We start from the raw sequence: 27,874 nt of genomic DNA on the forward strand, positions 1-27,874 counted from the left end.
AATTTCATTTATTTGGAATTTTGTTGCAAGGTGCCACCAATAAAAAGGAATCTCAAGCTTGTTCCATGAAACTAAACGAACTGAGGCAGTGACATAAATTAAACCTTTAATATAAACAAATCTAAATTATCTATTTATTTAATAAATATATCATAACATCTTTACAACGCATCATAAGAAGAATTTAAAACATTTTTTGGGATATAATAATAAAAACGAATTTCGAGTTAAATATGATTTAATTTCATAATTTTTCTTAGCAATTGTATGATTTCGTTTTCAGCATCTCAATAATTATGAATATAGACACGACATTACAAACAGTGTCATATAACAAATTTGTGGTGTATGTAAGCGCATATATCGTAAACTATTTTTTCATTTTTTCGTTTGGAATGTATCTATGTCTTTTATATAGTATTGTCGATTACAAGAACATCGATGAAGTCATGGTATCTAACGTGACGTTCACACAAAGCGTCCGAAGCAACATTGAAACATTAGCAAATACTGGATTTTAGATAGACACTGGGCATAGGATACACTATAATTTAATTCAGTAATTCGTCTTATGTTAAACAATTTTTATCTACTCATAGTTTACATACATAAACTTTACACACTAGATACAATGTAAACACAAGGTCATACACTATGGCACAGATCTTAATAAAATATTAAATATTACAATGTCCTTTATCATGTAGAAACGGTTTTGCGACTTTATCGGTGCGTGCTACACCACGGTGATCAGTGGTGTCTTTTATTTAGTTAGGTTATGGAATGTAGTTTGTAAGTAACATGAACTAATCTAACTTATATTGTTTTCATTAAAAAAGATACAATTTCATGTCGATTAGTCGGATATAGGACCAGAAGAGATTCGAAACCTATCACTCACAGGCAAACACTTAAAAATAATATATACAAAACGCACAAGTCATACAATTAATTCAACTAAAACATGAAATTATAATAGACAAGGTAAGTAAGGACATTTTTGGTGGAGACAGAAAGATGTCTAGGTCATGCATACATTATAAACTGTAGCTAATCACAAGAGAGCAATTGGTTGGATTAAATACCCCTTTTTAAATACAAAACATTTTAATACAATTTTACACTAACATCTAAGCTTACAAATTTTTGATAAACTTTTTTTTGATAAATAAGTAAACATATTTAATATTATTTACAAGCAGATAACATGATCCGTACTAAATTAACAGTAAAGCATTAAATAATAATACACTGAGAATTGACGTAAAGGCGCTGTAACTACATTATGGCGAGCCAGCCGGAGCAATCGAGCTTCGTAAACTAATACGTTGTCCTAGAGGTACGTTGCAAGGAACGGACAATTTGTTTCGACACATATGAATGACGACGCGCCACATAGTTTCGACGTCGCGTACAGGCAACAAAGTTCAGCGGTGGTCTGTCGGAAGACTCGTGACTAGCGAGACTACTATTTGCTCTTTCTACAGAAACCCTTTTTTCCTTTTAGAGCACGAGTCCGAGCGCAGGCACATGAGCAAACGAGCGCCACGATGTTACACGACCTTAAGGAATTTCACAGCTCCAAACGTCGTCTCTCGGCTCGGCTTTTTCTCCTCATTCAAATGTTTGCTCTCTCCCTCGCTTCAGCTACCATTCATGCGACGTTTGAAACGCCGCGGCCATCGCGGCAGTGTGCTAACCTAACGCTATCCAGTCCTCGTCACTGTAATAATACTGCGGTAGTTGACTAATACTCTGTCCACTCACAAGGTCCATCGACAGCTGGCAACGAAACGCGCGAAGCGTTGAAGCGTAAATGAGCTGCAAATGATGAGACGAGACGTCTACGTGCCCTCACAGTTCCTTCGCCTCTGATGCCTGTTGTGATGATGGCGGACGTGACAGGGTGGCTTTATGGAGTTTTGCGATGGCGGCCGAAGTCTACGCTGTGGGCGAAATTTCGGCAGTTCGCCCGCAATCATAGTATTGTGCCTGTTTATATCGAAGTCGTGCGCCTTCTTCATGAAGGAAAAGCACTTGTGCAGATGCTCTGGTACGTGACTCTTCCCGCGCTTCACTTGGAGCCCCCGCCTGTTGAACCCTATGTATCGATCTTCGTTCTTCACTAAGTGATATCTGTTCCAGCCGTCCACAAATTCTTCTTTGAACAGACAATTCGGTTGTCTCTCTGCTTGAAACCGTGTCTGTTAATAAAATATTATACGATTAAATTTATTCAACAAAAATAAAAAATAAAAGATAATACATAATAAACTTGTTTAGTTTCTCACCAGCCGCCTGCCGACAAGCCGAGAGCGGTTGAAACACAGGTACATATCCTGAACGGGAGAGTGAATGAGCAGGTCTAAGCTTAAACCGCGTGTGCTGATAGTGAGATTCGCTGTAACAAAACACGGGGTTTTAGTATTCATTTTAATTTTAAACCTTTATTACTATACCTTAAATATCTTTATACTCATTATTAATAATATGAAAGTCTCAGAATCAGGATTGATATTCGTATTTTTTTTTATCGTTCTAGTCTTAGAAAAAGTTAAAAATTACCACTAAAATTATAATACTGAGATAGGGCACAGTAGGAAATATCCTGCTCAAAATGTGGAGCAGTCTGACTAGAGAAGTACCTCGGCCTTACAGAAGATCACAACTAAATAATAATAGTTTCAGGCAGTGTTGTGTTCATGTTCTGAGTAAGGTGACCAGAGCTCGTTAGGGAAATTAGGGATAGCGTCGGCAACGCGCTTGCGAATGAATTAGCTACGGCAATCCACCATCCACCATCAGGTGACCCGTACGCTCGTTTGCCGACCCATTTGTATAAAAATAAAAAATATATAAACTGAGTAACAACATAAGGCGTAAAAAATACAGTTTATTATATTTAAATCAAATATACGCCCTGTCAATCCTAGGAAAGACAGTTGAGAAAATGCTTATAGGTAGACTTCAGTGGAGACTCTTCCCCACGCTGCACCGAAGCCAGTACGGATTCATGCCACAGAGGGGAACGGAAGACGCCCTCTACGATCTCGTCGAGCATATCAGGCAGGAAATTAAGTCCAAGAAGATAGTACTTCTGGTATCGCTTGACATAGAGGGCGCTTTCGACAATGCATGGTGGCCGGCTCTCAAAAAACAGCTAGTGGACAAGCATTGCCCGAGAAACCTATACGCTATGGTCGCCTCATACCTCCAGGACCGAAAGGTCATCGTAAATTACGCCAGAGCGACCAGTGAAAAGGAGACCACGAAGGGTTGTGTCCAAGGATCCATTGGCGGGCCGACCTTCTGGAACCTCATACTGGATTCGCTTCTGAGAAAGATCAGCGCGATGGGGGTATACTGCCAGGCCTTTGCGGACGACGTTGTCCTCGTTTTCTCCAGCCAAAAAACCAGCAACCTACAGACCTCAGCCGAAACCACCTTAGCGGCCGTACAAGAGTGGGGTATACGTAACAAGCTGAGCTTCGCCGCGCACAAAACCAACGCGATGGTGCTCACTAAAAAACTCAAATACGACACCCCCATAATCCATATGTCCGGCACTCGACTGAGGCTTGTAGATGAAATAAAACTGCTGGGGCTCATTTTGGACTCGAAGCTCACTCAACGCGCACGTATCCGCCGTGTGTAAAAAAGCGGCGGACATCTATAAACAGCTCGCGCGCGCGGCGAGAGTGAGTTGGGGTCTGAATGGGGAGATCGTACGGATCATATATGTGGCGGTGATAGAGCCCATCGTTCTGTACGCAGCGAGCGTATGGTCCCCTGCAGCAGAGAAACTGTCGATAAGAAAGCAGCTAGACTCACTGCAGAGAGGATTTGCACAAAAAATGTGCAGGGCGTACAGAACGGTGTCTCTGACATCGGCACTAGTCCTCACTGGCTTGCTCCCGTTAGACCTTCGCGTCCGAGAGGCGGCCATACTATTCAAAACCAAAAAAGGTCACAGCACGGATCTTCTTCCACCGGGAAGAGAGCTAGAGCGCAGGGTGGGACCAATGCAAAATCCCCACCCTTCCCTACTCATGACAACAGAGTACGAGCGCTTAGAGAATCTGAACCCCGAAGTCCTTGAAGAACACAACATCGTCGGGCCTTTCATCTTTACCGACGGAAGCAAAATAGAGGGTAAAGTAGGAGCCGCCCTCACATGCTGGGACCAAGGCAGGGAAGTAAGATACTCTACTTTCCGGTTAGAGCCGCACAACACTGTCTTTCAATCGGAGATGTACGCACTCTTCAGAGCCGTGGACATGGCAAAAACCTCAAAGTCATGCTCCATTAACATCTTGAGCGACTCGAGGTCATCTTTAGATCTGCTGAGGAGCCCCTCAGTGACTCACCCTCTGGCCCTGGAAATGAAGAGTCGAATCAGACAGCTCCGGGAGGAGAATAAGACAGTGCGGTTCTTTTGGTTGAGGGCCCATGTTGGAACACCGGGCAATGAGAGAGCGGACGGGTTGGCCAAAAAGGCGGCCTTAACAAAAAAGACGGCACCTGACTACGACAGAGTACCCATCTCGTATGTCAGAAGGCGGATCAGGGAAGAGACTGTCAGGATGTGGCAGGAAAGATATAATTCTTCGGAGACGGGCTCGGTCACGAAAATATTCCTACCGGATGTAAAGACCGCTTGCAGGCTGGTAAGGAAATCGGCACCAACAGCTGTCGACACAAAAATTCTGACCGGCCACGGAGGATTTGCGGCGTATCTCCACAGATTCCACCTCACTGACAGTCCTTCATGTATCTGCGATCCGAATTGTGAGGAGACAGTTCTGCATGTTATACTGGACTGCCCGAGATTCAGTAAGGATAGGCTAGATCTAGAACTCAAACTCCAGATCAAACTTGAGCGGACATCGCTCCATACCATCCTGGAGAGTGAAAAAAACAGAACTGCCTTCCTCACATTCGCGAGAAAGGCCGTCAATATAGCCGCAAAAAGGAACAGCACGACCGCTCCACCACCTGCTGTAATACCCACGCAGAGCGCTAACACCGTCGTCCACGCAACACACACCCAAACACACAACGCACAACTACAAACACAACAAAACTGTGTCCAACAAGCCACTCAGAGAAACAGCTCAACGGCTCCGCGGATTTCTCCTGGCCGCACCCTTCTGGGTCAAATAACAAAGGTCATGCCCTCCTCGCTGCAGAAACTGTTCAGGAATAGAGCCGACCAAAACGCACCTCCGCAACCGACCCACAGCGGGATGACACAATCCTCGCTTAGCGAAGGGAACGGAAGCGAAGTAGTGGGAATTAAAACCAGATGCGTGGCTCTGTTCATGGACAGCGAAGTAGAGAGGATGGGAATAAGTTTCTGTCGTTCCGAAGGACGCGATAGGCTGGCGATTTCGCCGGGGCTCGCTTTACTGTTAAAGGGTAGCACGCAAAAGACAAGTATAAAGCGCACTAAAATCACAGCGCTATCGCAAGAACAGAAGGGCGACTTGACCTACCATCTGGTGCGTTTGAATAACAAATCCATCGTGCTGTTCGAGTGGGGAGAGACGTCCCCCTTTACGCAGTCTAGTGTGTGGCTACGCCGGTTGAGCGAGACCCCCGGTGGAATCCCCAAAAGAATGAGCGTGGATTCGATCAGGGTCGGATATGATAGAGGTGACGTATCTGATAGGTACGGTTGCCTAATGGCCTCCAAGTACAGTGAGGTCATAGTCTACGAAGACAGGGGGGAGGATCTCGGATATCTAAGACCGAAATCCATAACACCAACACCTCCTGCATCTCCGGCCGACGCCGAGTCCGCGCTCTGCGGCTCGGAGCGCCTACAACAACGGATCGAGACCCAGAAGGCAGAGCGAATTAAGGCAAAGGCCACACCTGAACCTAAGCCGAGCTCGATGCCATTGGCGACCTTTATCCACGCAACCATCTCCCCAAAACCAGGCAAGCTCCCGCATCACCTCTCTCCCAAAAAGGCTGGACAGGGTGAGCGGCAATCGGCGGCGCTGAGCAGGTTCACCAGAGACAATAGTCCGAGGCACCCGGAGGCGTCACCGGCCGCTCGTACTAAGGCCGACATGGGACATGTAACACCGCCGAGACTTCGACCTGCCTCCACACCGCTACAACATGCGGAGAACGCCCTAATCGAGTTCCTGGCGATAATAAAGGCAAACCGCGAGGTAAGCCTGGCCACCTGCAAAAAGATCATGCAGGCCTACCAGTACGATCACCAAAGATTACTGGAGGTGGAACTCGAGGAAGCCGAAGCGGCCATATACAACAGTGAAACCCGACAAATACTCAAGGGCAAGATGTCGGGTAGGTATATGGCAGCATATAACAGCACAGCAGGCTTCGTGAGCGCAGTCGAGTCGGAGGGGAATGACGAGGAGCCACAAACCTTCGAAACACCTGAAGGGGACCCAGTGGTGGTAGTGGCCAGATGCACGAAAGTAATGCTGGGGGACCGGATGCTACGGATGGCGAAAACCATCTCGGGCGACCAGGACGGCTTACCGACCGTGCCCTGGGAACTACCATCACTGGAGTGGATAAACGGGGTACCGGGATGCGGCAAGACAACTCGCATAGTCGGGGACTTCGATGAGGACACGGAGGTCGTGATTACGACCACAGTCGAGGCGGCCAAAGACTTAAAAGAAAAACTGGCGCACCGCTACGGCAACAAAGCCAAGCAAAAGGTGCGCACTATGGCCTCCGTTCTAGTTAATGGGTTCAACGAGGGCTCAAAAATCAACCGCCTAACGGTGGACGAGGCCCTCATGAACCACTTCGGAGCCATAGTAATGGCCGCCCGACTATCGGGAGCTCAGAAGGTAGTCCTTATCGGAGACATAAACCAGCTGCCGTACATCGACAGGGACAACCTGTTCGAAATGCGGTACTGCAGACCAACCCGGATAACAACCATCTCGTGCGAGTTGTCATGCACGCATCGAAATCCCAAAGACGTAGCCCTTGCCATCAGCGAAGTTTATAAAGACGTATACAGCTCAAGCCCAAAGATCCGATCTTTGCGAGTGGAGAGCCTCACGGGCGCGCGTATTCCTGCAAGAAGAGACCGAACCTTATACCTGGTCTTTACGCAAGAGGAGAAGAGGTTGCTGACTGACCAGGGATACGGATCCGGGGAGGGATCGCGCGTCTTAACCATTCACGAGGCGCAGGGCCAGACCTACGAGGACGTCATTGTCCTCCAGACGAAGGCGAGGAGGCTCAGGATCCACGACAGCGTTTCGCACGCTGTAGTCGCGGTGACTAGACACACCAACACCTGTGTCTATTACACCGACGACCGTGACGACGCAATTGGTCGCTTTGTGGCGAGGGCAGCGGAGACCGCGGATAAGAAAATACTCGAGCACAGTCTCAAGATGGCGATTCATCACAGAGATGCCGCCGTCACTGAGAGTGTGCTCGACATGTTGAAAACTATTGACGTGTGAAGACACTTGTTGAATAAAAAAAATAGTGTGTATATAAACATAAGTACTAAGTGCTAAATTAAATACGATTAATTATATAAATATAAATAATAATTACTAAATTAAATAGGATTAATTACATATAACATAACGTGTACAAATTATTTATACTTAACATGTGTAACAAATTAATTAAGATTAATTATATAATATTAATTTAAAAAAAAATACATATATGGTGATAAATATATAAGAATATATATAAAAAAGAAACAAAAAACGAACAAAAAAAAAAAACTTACTAACAGTAACCTAGGCTAAGTGTATATTGTAAGTAGGCCAGTAGGCCATAAGTGTATATATAAGGTAACTAGGAAATAAGTGTACATATATGATAACTAGCATATAAGTGTAAATATAAACTTAGATAATAAAAATAACAGTATAAATACAAAAATTTCAAGAAATGTACGCAGCTTCTACCCCTGGACAATTGTAAGATAAAAGTGAAGAAAAGGAAAAGTAATAATAAATAGTAGTAATTATATATATAAGTAAATTAAGTTAGCATAACTTTAAATTTTGGTCGGTGGACTCACGTAGGATTAGTGATACTAAGCTTAGTTTAATTAGTCTCTAAGTTGCATATGTAGGTGCCAAGGTATCGAGAGTAACAAACAAATAATTGGAATAACAAGAGCACGGGCATTATAAGCCCGTGGATATATATCGTTATAAAAAAAAAAAAAAAAAAAAAAAAATATACGCCCTGTATGTGCTAATGTTTTACATAAACCACTTATTTACTGTGGTATTTATAACACAAATACAATGTATCTAAAAATATTTAATAATGTAATTATAGTGTAATAAATAGAGACGCTGTAAATGTAAATTATAGTAAGATGGTAAAGATCATGCCGACAGTGGTCACATCATAAATTCAATTACCCATAGGAATATATAGCCGACAGTCTTAGTGCAACACAACCTAATCGTTATTGATATTTAAACACTTACAAAGTATAAATAAGAAAACGTCACTAAATATTAATCTATTGCCGGACTACGAATATGCGGACTAAGATCGGATTACATACGTCTATAAAGAATTTTTTAAATTATCAGAAATGATAGGCTTAAGCAAGTAACGATAAGTATGAACAGGTAAAAAGGATTCGTAGATCGGCTTAACGTGAGGTAATCTAAAATACTAAAAATTTACTATTCATTTTATGAAATAGAAAATGAATAAAAAATATAAATAATCACAATGTTTATTTTTAACGTGAAGTAAATGTAATATCAAAGTCACACAAATGAACCTAGATATCGTGAGTGTATAACAAAATAAATTTAATACGACTGACTGTAAGAGATGCTAAGAGGAAGTTCCCGAGTAATCAAAACCAGTGACATGTAAGTCTACCCCTGGTTATCGATTAGATAACATAAGAGAGGAAAGTTTGAGTATGGAATTCGATGACCAAACGCGATGGGACGCTAATAAAAAGAATTAATAAAAATAAAATGTACAGACGACCGCCTGTGACACCGACCATGTCATTTCAATTAACATTCAAAGAAATAAAACCCTTCCAGCCATTGCATCAAGAACATAAATTTGTTATAATTTCGATAGTACCGGAGTGTGTGAAAGTGATAACACAGTTTACGGTTTAATAGTACGACAGATTCTGTTATCTTTCACCCGTTCTTTTGACCTATTTCATTGTAACCGATTTTATATAAAACAGATTGGCCTTAACACCACAAGGTAAATAATTTTATTTGTCATCATATTAGAGTTTAGCATAAAAACTCCATATTACAGATTTTTTTGTCGCAAACCAGAGGTGCTATGTCTGCGAATCGGCTTTTACTTAAATATTATATATTTGAGATAATTTAATTAAAGTCACAAAATTTGTTTATAAAAAGATAAAAGAGTTGTAAACTTTGATAACAGCTAAGGTTACAAAGGGGCTTACAATTTAATCCACTAAATTAACTATGTTTCATATTTTTTGTTTGAATATGTCTTTGTTACGTAGAAGAAACATTCCGCTATCATAATACCACAACTTATTTATAAAATAAACAAATGGAGTGAAATTGAAATAAAACTATGAAATATAATTCTGTATTACATATTTAATCATTATGAAGAACTTTGTGATAATTTTTTACTGTTCGTTTAGTACATTATATTACAATAAATTATTTGATAAAAAAGTAATAGTCCCTTTATGACGTTCGTTCTTTATGTTTCAAGTTAAAACGTGTATGGGTCTCACAAACAGTCCGACAAACACTTATTCGAAGGTGTACAAACATAACCCGGTCGGCCAATGGGCCATATTTCTTTCGTAACAAGAAAAACGTAAACATTGCCCAACCATCGTAATAGACATAGGCTAATTTTTGAAAAGACAACGTAATCTCCACTTTACAAGTCAAACATAACACTTTGATCGTGCCGACGCCATGCCTACATTTATTGAAGAAATTTGGTAGATATATTTAAGAAAAAATTTTGACCCATATAGTTACATGTCTAAGCTTAATCGTTAAAATTACATATAGCTGCAAAAAAGAACTATATATGACCGTGTACAACACGAAATATGTCTTATTATGTTTGTAAATAGTATAACAATGGACAATAGCGTACCTTTTTAGTACTGAAAAGGGTTTATGGAAACGAGAGTTTCTCTTCCTCTCGTATATTCATAGACATCTTCAGTACATAATTTTCTCCTATTCTATAGAATTCTTGATTCGATGCGCGGTTAAAACGTGATTTGTTACGCTCTATTTCTGTGTTTTATCAGTCAAAGACTCATCAAATGTTCCGTGTTAACCATAACTACTGTCAGAAACGTACACGACGATAATTTATTTGTACTTTTAACTCAGATCATTCTTCTATTAATTTAAGTAATAATATTAATAATAATAGTGTAAAAACACTAAGGATTAAATTTTAGCGTTCATTCTATGTTAATATAAAATAGTGTAACTAGTTTTTAAAATATCAATGATATTTAATAATTAAGAAAAACTTCAAAAACTCGTCTACTACTAAAAATTAATTTAAGTTATTTACATAAAATAAATAGGATTATTTGATGCGTTTATCAACTCACTTTATTTTAATCTACAACATGAGGTCACGTGTCAAATATTAAATAATATGAGTTATGTCATAACAATAAAAAAAATATGTATTTGAGATGTTAAGTGTTTACGTCAATAGATAAGTGTCAACGTAAATTGGGTAATAATAACAAGCGACTTTTATTATAAATTTTCAATATTTTTCCAAGCGTACATAAAACTTAATGTAAACTTCTGTAAATATTATAGTCTACATTTGTAATTGGTCGACGGATCAGCGGCCAATGACCGCCTATCGTCCTGATAATGTTCTATCGACATAATCTTATTTGTAACCTGCATTTTCTTTACAGCGAATAGCCGATGGTTAAACACACTTCAAGAGTCTGCATTAAATTTATTGGAAATCAAAAATCAAAATCAATGGTTAACTCAATGCAACTTTTAATATACAATACTCCTACGTGTAATTAATTTACTAGCGTAACGGGAACTATGCGGTAATGATAAAATAAATTAAAATTTAAAGTATAATTGGTAACATTTTATAAATTTGACTTTAATTGCATGTAACCGAAACCTCAAATATTTACTTCATACGTTACTGAAAACTTGCATTTCACACGCGGTTTCGTCCGTATAGAATACACGACCTTGGCAGTTCCATTTATTTTTGGTCGAAATAGCCTGTGTCACTCAGTGATTACATAGAATTCCACTAAGGAAAGATTTTAGAACTCGGACTAGTGACTACTAGTTATTAAAAGACTTTTTAATTCATTCATTACACACAAACAATAAATCAAATCTTTCCTGGATAAAATATTAGTATCGATTGATGAATTTTAATATTATTTATCTTTCAATAAAATTTATAAACGTAAAACTGGCATAATTGTCTTGAATAATTACAGTTATAATATTTTAATTACAATAACGTTATCTATTAGGACCTTATGTTTAATACGTGATGTCAAATATTTTTTATACATATGTTTAAATCACGTCATCTCAAAATAACTCGTGATAAAGGGTCAAGACAATGTCGCGCGTAGTAGAAAAACACGTTTTTATTCCAAAGAAACGATATTTAAGAAAAGTTTATATGTTAGTGTGAAACTGTACTATATATGAAAAATTCAGTTGAACCTATTGCAGTCCACTGCTGGTGGAACCGTCCCAAGTTTGCGCCAGACATCCCGGTTTTTCGTATTCTGCCTACACCGGGAAATCCTACGTAGATCGTCGGTCCTGCGGGCCGGCGGAAATCCCACACTTCGTTTGTCAACACGCGGCCCCCACTCCAAGCCACGTCTGATCCCAAGTCCATTGATCCTTGGACACGGGTAACCAGCCCCTGCCTCTTCAACTTGCTAATTCTGTGTGGACTATGTCAGATACTTTCGGTCTCTCGCGGAGAGTCACGTTTCATTAAACGTTGAGCGACTTTAAGCTTGTGGAAAAAAATCCCTTCGTCAGTGTCCACAGGCAGGACACATTGTCGATGCATAATCCCCCTTAATCTAAGGCCACAAAGACATTCTAAAGCGCAGTGGTAAGCTTTACATCCCCCTTTCTTACCCCGCGACGAAGGAAAATGGGACTCGTTCTCTGGTCTCGGATATGAACGATCATCGTCGCCGCATCGTACATACATCTCAGTACTTTGATATATCGGCAGTCAGGTTTAGGACAGCCCGTGTCTCGACAGTGTCAAAGGCTTTCTCGTAGTCCACAAATGCCATATAAAGGCACTGATTATACTCTCAGTCTTTTGTATAAGCCATCGGTCGGCTTCAATAGTTCCAAGGTGGTAGTGGAACTTTGCTATACCTCAGTCGCCTCTTACGACACCCACTGGAAGAGAGGTAGTGGCTAAATTATAGCCTCCATAATCTCTTCTAATTTCCCGTGACCCTCTGGCGCTCCACCCAGGTCCAGGTCCACTTTCAGAAATCAATACTGCAGTGGGAACAGTGAAGCCGTACTTGTAAAAAATTCAAGTGTCTTCTCATTACTGTCAGAAGATAGATTTTTAGCAGAAAAAGATTTTAAAAAAAGTTTAGAAACTCAAAATCATTTTTTTTTCTTCGAAACAAGCTTGCTGTTATTCTGTCTAGTTAAAGAGTTTTCAAGAAGTACTTTTACTTATAAGTACACTATATACTTTTTAGAATACGTTTACTATGAATGTTGCTACATATGCGTTAAAACCAGAGTATTTAAAAATAATCGAAATTCGAAATAATATAAAACAAAAACAAAAATTAGTTGGGATTGTACTTAAACAATTTAACGTTCTTTTTTTCAATTCAGTTTCTATTTTCGAGAGACTCGTGCGATTGATACGATTAAAAATCCAGAGTTCCAAACTAGTTGTCAACTAAAACATGGAATTGCAATTTTCTCGTTCCCTGTGTTTGACATACAGTTTGACACTTTTAAAGTGCTTTCCTGTTTCGTGCTCCGAGCTGTCATACATTCCTATACGTTTAAGAGAAATACATTTCAACTAACTACAAGACGTAATACCTCTATGTATCGAAATAAAATACTTTAGACATAATAAAACTTAACATTTTTAACTGTAATACTATAAAATACTGCTATAATATCAACTTTCAATTTAAGCTAATTAACATATCTAAAAACATAGTTCAAGTGTAGTCAAGCAGTTTTACCTGCCTAATTTAGTTTTCACGAAGTAAAAAATAGTCGTGTATAGTAAAAGATAGTAAAAAATATATTCAATATTTTATTTTCTACTCGACTAAGATCTAGTTTACTAAACTAGATCACAGCAAAATAATACTGTTTTCAAGCAGTATTGTGTTCCTGTTGGTGAGTAAGGTGAGATTGGTTCGGCAACGCGCTTGTGATGCTTCTGGTGTTGCAGGTGTCTATAAGCTACGGTAATCGCTTACCATCAGGTGAGCCGTACGCTTGTTTGCCGACCTACTGACATTAAAAAAAAACCACAAAAAAAAAAACAAAAAAAAAACTACGATCTGTATATTCTTAGAACCTTTTTATAACTGCAGTTTAATTTTTTTTTTTTAATTTATTTGCTTAAAGACGAGAGACGTTGATACTGCGTACATGGCGTCAGAGTAGGTAACAGATATCTAAGCCGGAGGACAAACACGCTTAGACTACTTAGCCAGAGATTAGACTAACGATGGATAATCCCGGGTTCAACTGCGGTAGGTAGGCATCTGAAGAGTATCCTGTGATGAATTCCTTTGCTCTCTTAACCGCTGAGGGTTTGTTTCCGTTATTTAATAACGTTACTAAGCGATTTTTGTAATTTTTTATATTAGCTGATTCCAAAAAAGGTGGAGAATTTAATGTATAGTTGATTTTAATGACTCATTAAATAAAGCTTTTAAATGTAGGTATACCAAAAATACTCATTTTAAATAAATACATTAGAGTTTTTTTTAAATATAATATCATATAAAGTCGCTTTTTGCCTAAAAATATAACTAATTTGAAATTTTAAAAAAATATTAATTTTAACTTTAAATATCGTAGCGTTTACGTATCATATGAAGTTGGTTGACAAACATTTTTCAGTGTACTCGTTTTTATAACGTTATATTAAAAAGATATATTTTCTATATTGTAACATAGTACAAAATTAAAGTTAAAATTTGCTTTAAAAACCACTAATCACTATTTTATTACATTTTATGTCATAAGGAAATGAAAACGCACTTTCGCTACTATAAAACAAAAAGGTGGAGTCGAAACACCGTGTTATACATTAAAGCTGTTAGTACAGTCTTAATCCGAGATAACAATCGTCAAAGTTTTATCATTAATTCTGGTTTGAAGTTAATCCTTAAGCAACGAGACAAATCTTCACTTGATATTTCTATTATATCGCTCTATTAAACAAATGATATATAAAATGTATATTTGGTAACATTATTACATAACACATACTTGTTTCACGATTTATTTTTATGTTGAGCAATTAAAGAAAATATCAAATAGTATATCATACGATTAGTATCTTTACTTATAAAAAAAAACAAGTTATATCGTACTATAAATTACAATAAATATTTTAATCATTATAAATAAAACAAGCATTTCACTTGTAAAGTACGAGCAATGTAAATTATTTCTCATATCGGTTATATAAAAGTTATATTATTAGATGTCTTACTCATTAGCATTATGAAATTATAATCGAGCGTCTATCCACTTCCAACAACCAGTTACAACCGACAAGCTACGAAAGTTACCAGCCATCTTTCAAATGTGTTACTTTCGATCTATGTAAAATATTCGTTACAGATAATTAATTGCGTACACGCACTTGTTACAATGATAATCGTTTTTCTGTTGGGTTGTGGAAGTGCCGTTGATTTATCACTTAGAATTTTAGAACAGAAGAAATCGGGCGTTGATACCAAACTACATTAAGTAGAGTTAAAACACTATTGAACTAATAGTAATGTAAGCGTTGAGAACAGTTTTTGAGTCTTATATTTACGTGGTTTTATAAAATTCATACGCTAATAAAAAAATCTACCAATAATTTGAAGATGTAATCATGATGAAACTGCTAAATTTTGCCGTTGCTTATTCATAAAATTACCAGAAAAGTAACTTTAGTAAATAGTTTCTTCAAATTACTATATAAAATTCTAATAATAAAAAATATGTTTATGAAATTATTTATTTTAATTTAATGGACCTAAAAATGTTCTTCAACTTTTTACATGTATATGGTATTCCTCAAAAACACTTTTTATAAGAAAAAACAAACGATAACTTCACAACTGGGATATATTTTTTTGTTATTAGTGTGTAAATACATATATGTATTAAATAATTACATTACAATATACCAAAAATGTGATGGTGATAAATTATAACAAATTCTTACTAATCTCAGTTCAATCATAATGTAGTACATATTAATTATATGTTTATCAGCATTTTAATCACTGATCGACTGTTATAGATTTCTGTGTATCTTTAAAATTGTTTCAATGAAAAATTTTGTGACACAAAAATATATTATTTATAATAGTGAAAAATATATACATTTTTTTATTCATACAATGTCAGTGTATAAATAAATTTATTCCTAGAAAGCTTTCTTTAAAGATCAAATATTGATTTTTTTGTCAACGGCGTTTTTTATTATTTATTGATTTTGTACTTTATTGTACACAACAAATATATTAAAAACAAAGCATAAAGATAGTTACAGACAGTGAAGTACAATGGGTGGACTTATGACTAATTAGCGATTTTATCCAGACAACCCAACCCATTTTATTATTTTTTTAAGGATATAGAATTATCTGAAATTCTAAGTTGCTTTTGAAAGTCCACAAGTGATAAAAGTTTGTCGTGGAATTCGTGTCGTTCTCCTGTATCTAATCTTTTTCTACGGTATCAATAAATGCATTAGCCTACTATATCGGATAGCTGTCTAGTCAGACCAGACATGTGACCACAAACAATGTGGCATTGACACTAATACACACTATTCTGCTATCCGAACATATTACTGAATGCAAATATATTCTATATCATTGCAAATTAAGTAAAGGTCATCGTGCGAATCTGCGAAATTATTTGAAATAATGCATTCATGGAATGTTGTATAAAACGATCGACGTCTAACTGCATGGAGATGGCGATTTAAAATTGTTACTTAACACATATAACAACTTGTTTTTAACAGCACATGTCCAGCCTTAGTGAAGATGTTATAAGATGACATTCGTTCCTTCCCAATAATATTTAAAATCATGACTAAGTTGAAAAGTATTTAATAACTAGTTTCTGCCTGCAACTTCGTCCGCGAGGAATAGGAAGAATTCTATCACACATGATTTTTGCAAAACTTTTACTGTTTACGCAGGGCACGCAGCGGAAGCTCTCAAAAGGAAAAAAAATCCGATTATGGAACGTTCTTAATTGGTGCTCCGCTCCTATTGGTCTTAGCGCTATGATATATAAACTATAGCCTTCCTCGATAAATGGGCTATCTAACACTGAAAGAATTTTTCAAATCGGACCAGTAGTTGCTGAAATTAGCGCGTTGAAACAAACAAACGAATTCTTCAGCTTCATAATATTAGTTTAGGTTTATTTGTTCAATAAAGACGAAAAAATAAAATCGCTTAGCATAAAAAGGATGATGTAATTAAGAAAAAATTAAACGTTTTTAACAATGCTAGCATTACTTGAAAAAAATACAATATAAAATTGAAACAGTGTACAAAACAAAAACTTTGCGCTTAAATTATTTCACTATTTCTAAAATAAGTTAATTGTGTATCTTGAGAACATCGACCTTCCAATACATTCAGAACTAACTTGACACTTGATTCGATCATTTAGTCACATCTTTTGTAATCTAAGTACCTACTTAACAAAAAGTCGGTGAACCTAACATGTCGAACCTAAAATGTGTCACTCTGTTACTTACACGGAGTTGCAATGATAATCTGACCGAACATTTTTATTTTGATAGTCGAAAGAGTGAAACACGGCGCTGCTCTTATCGAATGATATGATTGAATAGGAATTGTCACAACATCGGAAATCGGGTCAATATATATTTCGATAACTACGTGCAGACATCACAATCGATAATATAAATCGAGACTGCTGCCTTCTATTTCTCAAGGGATAGATTACTTAGACTGTTTTATATACCTTGGATTTCTGACTGACTTTAAAACTAACAGAAAATTGTAAGGTATCCTTTTCTTTTGGTGATTTAGATATAAAAGATGTGATTATAAAAAAATGTAATGAATGATTTCGATACATTATACTTTTGATTTAAATTACCCGCCGTCGAATTACCTTCTAGTTAATGTTAAAGTTTTTATTATTACATCACTCATTCAATCACTGTGTATTTGTTAATTTTTTTTAACTAAAATTCTTTTAAGTCCTCTAAAGAATACATTTAAAAAGATCCCCAACATTTAGCCTCGTTTGAAATCTAAAATATACAACGGCAAAATTGTTTTAGAATAAAATTTAAATGTGTAATAAAGGAATTTATTTAAAATATAAACACGTAAAAGCAACGTGCAAGCACTTCAGAGAAAGCAAACGCTTATTAAAACTTAAAAATATCGCACCAGTCGTTCATTAAACAACCTAATTTCGATTTTTATTACAATGTAATGTGTTTACTAAACAACGTGTGTTATTTTTTATCCGCGACAACAGTCTGGATCGACAGACGACCACCCAACGTGTAATTGTTACTAACAGATGTTATACTATAAAGCAATAACATTGATAAGTATGATAGAAATTTAAATAAATAATGTTTTATCGACAATTTTATTTGTTTTATCAAATGATAAACGATAAAAATATTTACTAAATAAATAAATAAATATACTGCGTCGTGTATCACAATATTTTAAATTTTATTTCATACTAGCTGACCCCGCAAACGTTTCTTTGACATATATGTTATTAACCCGCTTAATCCCCCTCCCCCTTATAACTTAGGGGTATGAAAAATAGATGTTGGCCGATTCTCAGACCTACCCGATATGCCCACAAAATATAAAATCGGTCGAGCCGTTTCGGAGGAGTTCAATGTTTAACACCATGACACGAGAATTTTATATATTAGAATGTACATAATCCATCGAGAATATCCTGTAGTCACTTATAGGTGCTAAACATTTTTTTTAAATATTTGGTGGATTAAGTGCTTGTAGTATTCATTATAATATTTACTAAATAAATTTTTGTCGTGTATTTAAATAAACTCATAGCCACGAATTACTTAAAAATACCAGTCGCGTTTGTATCACAATAACCTAACAAAACATATTTAGCACGAAGCCAGAGTTACAAAACATAAACAAAAACGATAAATAATTGGAATACGGTAAACATTTTTTATCGACCAATTATTGAAGTTATCCAAAGTTCGAACACAAACAACTTGAATTCTATTTCGTTACTTAAGAGTGCTCCCTAACACGAACAATAAATTTCTGGGAACTCTGAAATAAAATCAAAATCGTAACCCCATTAGTTTCTCTCGCGCACATATTGCGTCTTTTATTAGATTAAAGACGTAATAGGTTTGAATGCGTGTGGTATGGTTTTTTGCGAAACTGAGGGTATTAAGGGCATTTTATTATTATACTTTTTAAGTGTAACGACTTAATTTGAGAAGGCGCCGCACCGCCTCCGTCGATTGATTTCGTATAATTTGCGGACCGACAATCATGTTTCGAAGAATCAGCACAAAAAATATTTAAGAAGCGTAAAGCCTAAAAGTTATAATTTTATTTTGGTTTTTCAAATATTTTTTACACCCCTTTGGGTCGGCTTTTGATTAAGTGGTTAAAGTATATTTCAACTTTTTAAGATATTTTTTGTTTTTTAAGTTAAACAAGATATTTTGTCAAAACACGATAATTGATATTTTGTATTTCAACAAAATACGCCTAATAAAATTTGCATATAACTTTAATGTCATTAGTAATGTACGAACTCATCTGTTTTATCTTTATAAATTCGAGATTAATTTATAAGTGTAAAATGTGTATTGTTAAAATATACATCGAAAATATTTTCAACGCGGTATACCAGCTAAAAAACTCAATTATCATTAAGTATTTATATTTAAAAAACATATAAAGCTTTGATGACTCTTGAGTATTTTGATATTTATACAATTTATATTATGTAAGCAAAGGTACTTAAATCCAAGTAGTTATTTTTATTACCCCGAGGCGTCGGCACTTCAAACACTTGCACTGTTTAACTCTTCCTAACTGTTTATGAATTATTGAATTTCTTTATCAGCGCATTCAAATCTAATTTTAATTAAAAAGCGTCACATATATTATGCGATATTCGGCGGGGGGCGGTGCAACGCGTCCGGCGATGCTAACCGACCAACGCGGCGTGATCTCCCACCTGAGATGAATTATACGTATGAGGTATGACAAGAACGGACCTTCTGATAGTGGCAATTTAATATTATTTCGTTAACTTTAATATTGGCCGTGGTTTCTTTTATTGCCTCCTTACTGACGCACACTGTACTCAAGTGTTTTTATAGTATTAATGATTATTCTCACGCGATTAATTTATCACGATCAAAATATAAAATTTTATAATAGTATAAAAAAGGCGAACGAAACGAAATATGTCGTTACGTAAACTTTATTTAATTTACTTTTAAATTAAAAGTTTCAGGTGTCTTATCTTATAATATCAAAAAACTTCAAAACTCAACTCAGTTCAAGTTTATTGAAGCAATTTTAGTATTTCACATTATATAAAACGTTTTTTTTTTTTTTTTTCATAAATATTACTTTTTCGGTGTAACAACACTTTTCAACACGTTAGAAAATAAATCTAATTAAAAAGAATATAAGTCAGCGAATAATACAAACACTTAAAATAAAGTCAACGATCGGAAAATATAATCTACATTTAATAATTGAAATAGTTCCAATATCATAATTGTCTCGACGTAGTATTAATCTTTGAAATTTAGCGACGAATGATATTTCAATAAATTTGCCGATAAAGCGAAGCGATCTGAACCTGTTTACAGAGTTCAAATTCAGTTGATGTAATATTCCGATACAAACAAATCAAATTTCTGCTAACATCTAATTTAGCGTCTAATGTCTAATGGAATGCGGTATCAGACCTACACCTATTAGGTCAGACCTACATTTATGTCTTTTGAATATTATCACAAAATAATTTATGATTAATGTATGTATCACAAGCATTAATTAAAACATTTAGAGGCATAAATTTTGTGATATTTATTAATGAACAATTACGCCCCAGTCTAACCGTTTAATCGACTTTTTCGTCAATATGTTTACTGACAAGATATGACAAATAGAAATGAATTGTTAACGTGTTTCATTTCTACGTGACATTGGCGAAATCATCTGTGCTAATTTGAGAATAATGAAAGCAATTTACAGTAAAGAAGAAGAAGATGTTTCATGTATGAAAAAGTAAAACGTTAAAATACTTGTACCTACGTAACTTTTTCTATGTTTTTTAAAAGAGTTAAACAAAATGAATTCTAAAACAAAACGTATTTTAAGAGTGAATCTTAAAACTCTTTGAAGTATCAAGGCTTACAATTACATGACCCTAACGTAAACATTCCATGTCTTGCTTTTAAGATTACAACGAAAAGGACAAAGGCGAATTCCTTTATTTATTTTCAAATAAAAAGGTCCTTCGCGTCTACCGCCCGGTGCCAGTAAAAGAGCCTGCGATAATTCTTGTGCAAACCACAAAGCGCTCACGAAATAATGCGAGGTGAAAGTACTTTTTATTTAGAGAGTAGACTATGCTAAAAAGTTGCGCGTATTTACAGCAAACATTGAGTAATGATGACAATATATTACATATTTGCCAATGCTTGGAATTCTTTCACTGGACAAGACAATGTACAGTTACTCCGCTTTTGTCTCCTCAAACTTAATGCTCGTTAGACAAGTAATAAAAGTCGAGATTCCAAAGATTTTTATGATGCCTTACTAATGTAATAACAAAAACTAATACGAGATAAATATTTATCTTCTACTAAGTACGTACACTGTCTAGTACCTAAATGAGTTTTTATTTCAAGATTATGTAAATACTATAATATAAAAAATAATTAAAATTTTTCAAGTTTTGTAATGTTAAAAAAATATAATGAAAAATTTACAACCCTTGACTTTTTTAAATAATTAAAAAACAACATTAACCGTAACTGTATTGCAAAGCGGACTTTACCTTGCAGCACCTGGCCAATGACCCTTCAAGTATTGACATATTCCTATAGTTTCTCACGTCTAGCTCCCGCCATGATTACAGTGAGTTTGCTATGCCTTTACAAACGTATGCCTTCGAAATTCCTTCGTTTATTTCATCTGACGCTAAGAACTCGTTAATTATAAACGAATTAATTAGTCAGTATTTATTCCATTAAACAATACTTAACACTTTATTTTTTATATGTATATTTATTATTTAATTGCTTTAACAATAAAATTACGTCCTAAACTTTATCAATGTTGCTAGACCATTTCACCATAATTATGTACTAATGACGTGACCACCGTGAGCCTATATGCTTAAAATATTATTTTTATCAAGGCCTTTCAAATTAGAAACATCTAGAAAATTAATAAATAATAGAGAACACAAATGTTTTAATTTTAAATAGGCATAGAGACGGATCAATTACTTACGCTGGTCGTTTCCACCGGAGCGGGCCATAACAGTGCCGTTTGGGAACACGTTGACGTACATGTGAGAGCATTGGCTGTAGAGGCGAACCGACCGAACCATCGACGGCACCGCACCGCAGATCACCACCTGAAAACGTTATACGACTTACTTAATGACTATAATGTGACTAAATGTGTGTTACTTTCATATATTTACATCATTCAACAATTAAATACACAATATCGAAAATATCTCCAAAATTTAATAAAAGTTTGTTGATCATGAACCTATAAAAATAAAGCTATATTTATTTTTGTAAGATATTTTAATAATACAGTATTTTTTGTTATTATATTTTTTAGCTTATCTTGCCTATTGACAAAATCGTATTATCGTAAAACTTATTTGACCTTTCAATTCAATTACCTACGATAAATGTTTATATTTATATGACACTGTGATAACTTCTGCCGACTACCGGTTTCGACGGAAAATTAATAAAATAGTTTAAAAATATAAAAAATAAAATCTGAAATGTTTTCTGCTTGGAACATTTTAAATGTTAAGTCACTGTAGAAGGAATGACTTATAATGTGCTTAATTATTTCGTTACGCTAGTACGTGTTGTCTGTTTTCATTCTATAATGGATTAGTGGGCATATGTCGAACAATTTAAATGAGTTTCCTTGTTAAACAGAACTTTCACTGACGTTATATTAATTATAACCTGCATCAAGGCGTCATTATGTAATAATTGATCTTCACTAACAGCACATATCACCTTAACAATACGGCATTAATTACTATTTTTTTAAACAGATATGTTAAAAACATTGTTATCGAAGTTGTCTGATTAAATTTTGATACCAAGGAATAGTATTGATTAATTTTATCTGAATATAAATTTTTCATTTTCATCTATTTGATAACAATGACTTGTTGCTACCGAGATGGATCTGTTTTATTTTTCAACATGCGGTGTATCTTAATTATGCTTATATAATAATATAAATAATGTACTGAAATTTTTGAAATACAATTTTATAATAATTACTACAACCAACTATTACGATTGCTACAATAAGGAAACAATCGATCGTTTTAATAGGTCAACCGTGCTCAGCTAATCCGTCTAACTGGGGGTTCAAATCAAATCTGTTTAGGCAATTTTAAGTTCTATTTAGAGTATGTTTGAGTTCTTTTCTCATTCCTATCTGTATTTGTTCTAAGACCTTAAGTTGTAGAAACTCGGTGTCATATTCAGGTGGGAAAGCTTAGGCTACCGCGCAGCGGTCACCATTCAGCCATATTGCGTTTCAAGAGGGCTTTTGTGAAACGAAAGTTTTAAGTATTACTATTTAGGACTGAATTTAAATAAGAGTTCAACAAAATGCGAATTCATATTTCATCAGCTTAAGTTTTATAGTTTACTAGCTGATCCCGCAAACGTTGTTTTGCCATAAATATGCTATTAACCCCATTAATATCTCTATAACTTCTAACTCCTTATAACCTAGGGGTATGAAAAATAGATGTTGGTTGATTCTCAGACCTACCCGATAGGCACACAAAATTTCATAAAAATCGTTCTAGCTGTTTCGGAGGAGTATTGTAACTAACATTGTGACACGAGAATTTTGTATATGAGATTAAGAAATAGCTAAAAAGTTTATGCTAATACAAGCTTTAATAATTTTAAGTATCATTATTATGACACATTCATTAGTTAAAAATGGGTGGGTACAAACCAGCGCTATAACCGTTAACACGTCAAAACAAGTAATATTTTAAATAGTCGCTCGTATTAAAAAACGAAATTAAAATTATTAATTATATAATTCATACCTTTATAATATCAGTAAATAAATTGCGCTTTATATTAATAATTAACAAAAGACAACAAATATCTTGTACTAGTATAGTTAGTAAAGCTAATTCGAATCATAACAATTAATAACATTTGAAATTAACATAATATTCTTGTTTCAATTAGCAATAGCAGCAATATTACAAATCTAAATGATTTGTTTTCATAACAACTTTATTAAATTACGTAAAGTTATTGAGAGATCATTATTATCACAATATTCTCATATTATAAGTTAATAGATTTATAATTTTTCGAAAATATATAATTTTATTTATAAAAAAATAAAACAAAAAAGCGTGTAATATCTCTCTACACGATATCCAAGCTCAAGAATTAACTACAGAGCATAGCAGTTACAGGTTCAGTTCAGTTGCAAGCAACTCTTGTATATTTCATTAATTCCAATACAACACTGCCCTAGAAATCATTCAGCCCAATATGATCACAGGAGGTCAACGCGATTAGTGTGACGGAGCTTATCTCACCAAAGCTACACACATATAACCATTGTGTAGTAGCTTAAACCTATCTAGAATACACTTTTGTATTGGAAATTTTCATATTAATTGGACGTTGAACTTAAGTCTTTCGATAATGATGCTATTATTTTTAAGATAAATTTTGACATTGAAGTCTCATACATCAGAATTTCATAATTTAAATTATTGACTGCGCAAATATTTATGGTATTTGGTAGACCATAGAAATTTAGTAAGAATATTTCAAATAGTTTTACTATTACTAGTAGCACACAAAGCAAAGCAATCAAATTACTTCAATTCGAAGAACTCAATAACATGTAATTGGATACCGACGTTATCCTTTTTCCATTTGATAAATGCTGCGATAGCCTGAAATTGAGCTAAACGTTCGTGACGTCCAGTTTCGTAGCATATTAACTCCTTATCTTTAGACTACCTTATTCGAAGGATTAGTTTGGCCACACACGCGCATGATAACATAAACGTAATAATTGTTTTGAAAAGATAATAGAGACAAAACTACTAGGAAATGTCATGTTAAATAACAACTTTGGGTTGATTTATATTTTGTCACTCTTGAGAACTGCTAACATTAAGAGGTAGTTGGTTTTTTTTGCAGTTACGGTTTATTACAGCTGTCCTTGTTTTATTTATTGTATTTACGCGGCATGTATTTTAGAAAGATAATAATTACCATCTGGATCGTAAAACGTAATTGACATAACACACTTCAACCTCTGTACCATATGAATCATAACGCGTCAATAAAATTTGAACGCAATGGTATGCACAAGTTTGTTTTTAAAGATTTTAAACTGTCTTCATACTTCGTTTTTTGTCTACATAAAAATGAAATTCAGCAAATTTTTATTGTTTGACCGACTATTAACATTACAGGTGAAATAAAAAAATGCAGACTTTAAATCGACAATGGTCTAAAAGTCTATGTTAGAAATATTAGCTTGTCCTCATAGTAAGCACTGCTAAAGTTATTACTTAGATTTAAGAATAATTTGTTCATATTGTATAATATGCGTATCCATCAAGTATTAGTCAAACTTCATACAAAAGCAGGCGAAAGACTCTCGCCTAACAATGCGTAAGTTCAGTCTCTACATCAAACAACCTATCCTTGATACAAGGTTAAAATAGTTATCAATATTGACCGGTCGGATTATCATACATTTTTGACTCAATTCACAACCAACAACTTCTTAGACTTGAGTTTGCAGGCCTTTCAACAATAGATCGAAGGCAAATATATTGTTGAGTGCTAAACGATCGATCACGTAATAGGCGACGATAGAATCCATAAAATTGGATTTCGGACTTTAGAAAGTTGGCTATGAATAGTTTACGATTATTTTATTAAAAAAGATATATGAAGAGAGATAAAAAAATTAACATTAACTAAGAATTTATGAAAAAAAGTTTAAACGAAAAAATTTTATAATATATAAATTACTATGTTTATATATTGTAAATGCTTCTATAATAACAGTACAAATTCTCGAAAAAAAAATCAAAAGTAAAAAGTTGAACGTAAACGTTTTATTTTACTTATAACAAAAACTTAGTTAAAAAAGCGATATATGTATAAAAGTAAAAAGACAAATCGTTGTCTCACTTTTTCTTTATATACATACAGTACATACTACTTATTTTTCACACTATATTGACCTAGATGAAATATTTGGACGTAGAACTCAAGTCGACTGAGACAGATATTTTTAAAGGACAACCTTATTATGCCCACGTTCGTAAGCATAATAATGTTGTTTGTCTCTAACAACGGTGTGATGTTGTCAGGAAAAACGAGACTTTTATTTCGTTTAGAATTCGATTTCTAGGAAATTTTGTTAAAATATGTATATACGTAGCGCCGGCGCCAACATCGTTTTGCCTTATCCGATTTCCCTCAATTTGTTAATAACATTCCACATATCGATAGTAAATTCAAATGAGTCAGTTTAATTTGTTTTACATTATGAGGTTCAAACGTCACTTCTATGACATATATACTGTACAGCATATATATGAAATCGTTTTCAAAATGTGATTATACTATTATTGTTCTCAAATATTTATTAGCATATTACATAATATGAAAGACATAAATAAATAAATAAATAATATCTTCAAGATGTTGGATTGGGGGAGACGAGTCATCAACGTCAACGGCGAATAAATCTCTCACCTTCGTTTCGCCGACGATATCTTCATCTTTGTGGAGGACTTTTGATTAGCTAGGCCAAATGCTGGGCGGCCTTAACGAGACCTCCCGACGAGTCGATCTCGGTATGAACTTGTACAAAGCGTAAGTTATTTTTAACTACCAAGTCAAACCGAGACCGGTATCGGTCGATGGTACCCTTCTCGAAGTTGTTCAGAATTATGTTTACCTAGGCCATACCATCCAACTAAGCCGAAAACAATTTCGAGAAGAAGACCAATAGGAGAAATTGGTTGGTCTAGGTGGCGTTTGGTAGGCTTCGTCGAGTCTTCGCTTCGAAGATTCCGCGATGCTTGAAGACAAAGTCTTCGAGCTATGCGTCCTGCCTCTGTCAACATACGGAGCCGAGACGTGGAAACTGACGAAGAAACTGTTCCAGAAGCTTAAAGTCACTCACAGTGTAATGGAAAGGGCTATTTTTGATGTTTCTTTTGATGATTATTATACAATTAGAAACGAAACTGTGCGCGAGAAAACGAAAGTACCGAAGTAGACCACAACATTAGCAAATTAAAGTAGCAGTGGGATGGTCACCTGTGTGGCAGGACTCTTGGAGCAGACGTGCCCTGGAGTGGAGACCCCGCCTTAGCAAACGCAGTGTGGGACGTCTACGACCGACGATCTACGTAAGATTGCAGGTGTAGGCTGGTCATCTAGCCTACACAGGATTGCGGAAAAGCGCGATTTCTGGGACGAACTTGGGGAGGCCTATATCCAGCAGTGGACAACAATAGGCTGAACTGACTCACTGACTGACTGACTGACTGGCATGAGAATGAAAGACTATGTCCAGCAATGGGATGTTACAAGCTGAATCAATGAATCAAAATATTTAATTCTAAGCTTGTATTATTTTGTACCGTGTTTTGTCAAAGACGTATAATCAGAAATGTTTAAAGGTGTAATTGTAATAGCGTAACGCAATGCTTATTCAGTACAGAGTAATGCTGACGTAGAATGACGTGAATTCTGAGAAAAATCTCATTTACTTATCAAGCTAGTAGAACGCCTTCGTTAAAAATAATTCTTAAGCACGTACTAATACGTTATTTTTTTTTAAATTAAGGTAAAATATAATAAACGTAAAAGAGATGTTTATTTAGAAAAATCATATGTTATTAACATGAGTGGCATGTCTTGATTTCTAAAAGCAAATTTCTTCATCGACCGTGGAAATGAGGGGTAATCATTGCAAATGATAGGTGGTCGCTAAAGACCAGTGATATTTTGTTTTATTAACATAGTAGTTATTTGCGCCTTGCGTTGCATTCTCTGTTCACGAAACTATAGTGCAATTTAATAATGAAATATAACATATTAGTGATACAAGACAATAGTACTGAATGAATTTAATATTATTATAATTTATACCCCTAAGCAATTCTCGCTACGATCTTTTTATACGAGTAAAAGTACTAGAGAGTATAATTACTCTATTTTAATTCACACAACTATATAAACAATACGTGCAAATAAAAATTATTTATAATATTATATTATA

The 27,874-nt window shown here is 35.2% G+C and overlaps 1 protein-coding gene across 1 annotated transcript in view; it reads right to left on the minus strand.

The window, feature by feature from the left end:
- Positions 1-1,844: 1,844 nt before the first annotated feature.
- Positions 1,845-27,874, minus strand: part of LOC123658458 — an 85,575-nt gene continuing 59,545 nt past the window's right edge. The window contains exons 3-5 of the mRNA XM_045593879.1: positions 21,809-21,935; positions 2,292-2,401; positions 1,845-2,204 (exon numbers count right to left, since the gene is read on the minus strand). Of these exons, the coding sequence (XP_045449835.1) occupies positions 1,845-2,204; positions 2,292-2,401; positions 21,809-21,935 (597 nt within the window). The remainder of the gene's footprint in view (positions 2,205-2,291; positions 2,402-21,808; positions 21,936-27,874) is intronic.

Source organism: Melitaea cinxia, chromosome 12 (genome assembly GCF_905220565.1).
Source record: "Melitaea cinxia chromosome 12, ilMelCinx1.1, whole genome shotgun sequence".
NCBI classification, from domain to species: domain Eukaryota; kingdom Metazoa; phylum Arthropoda; class Insecta; order Lepidoptera; family Nymphalidae; genus Melitaea; species Melitaea cinxia.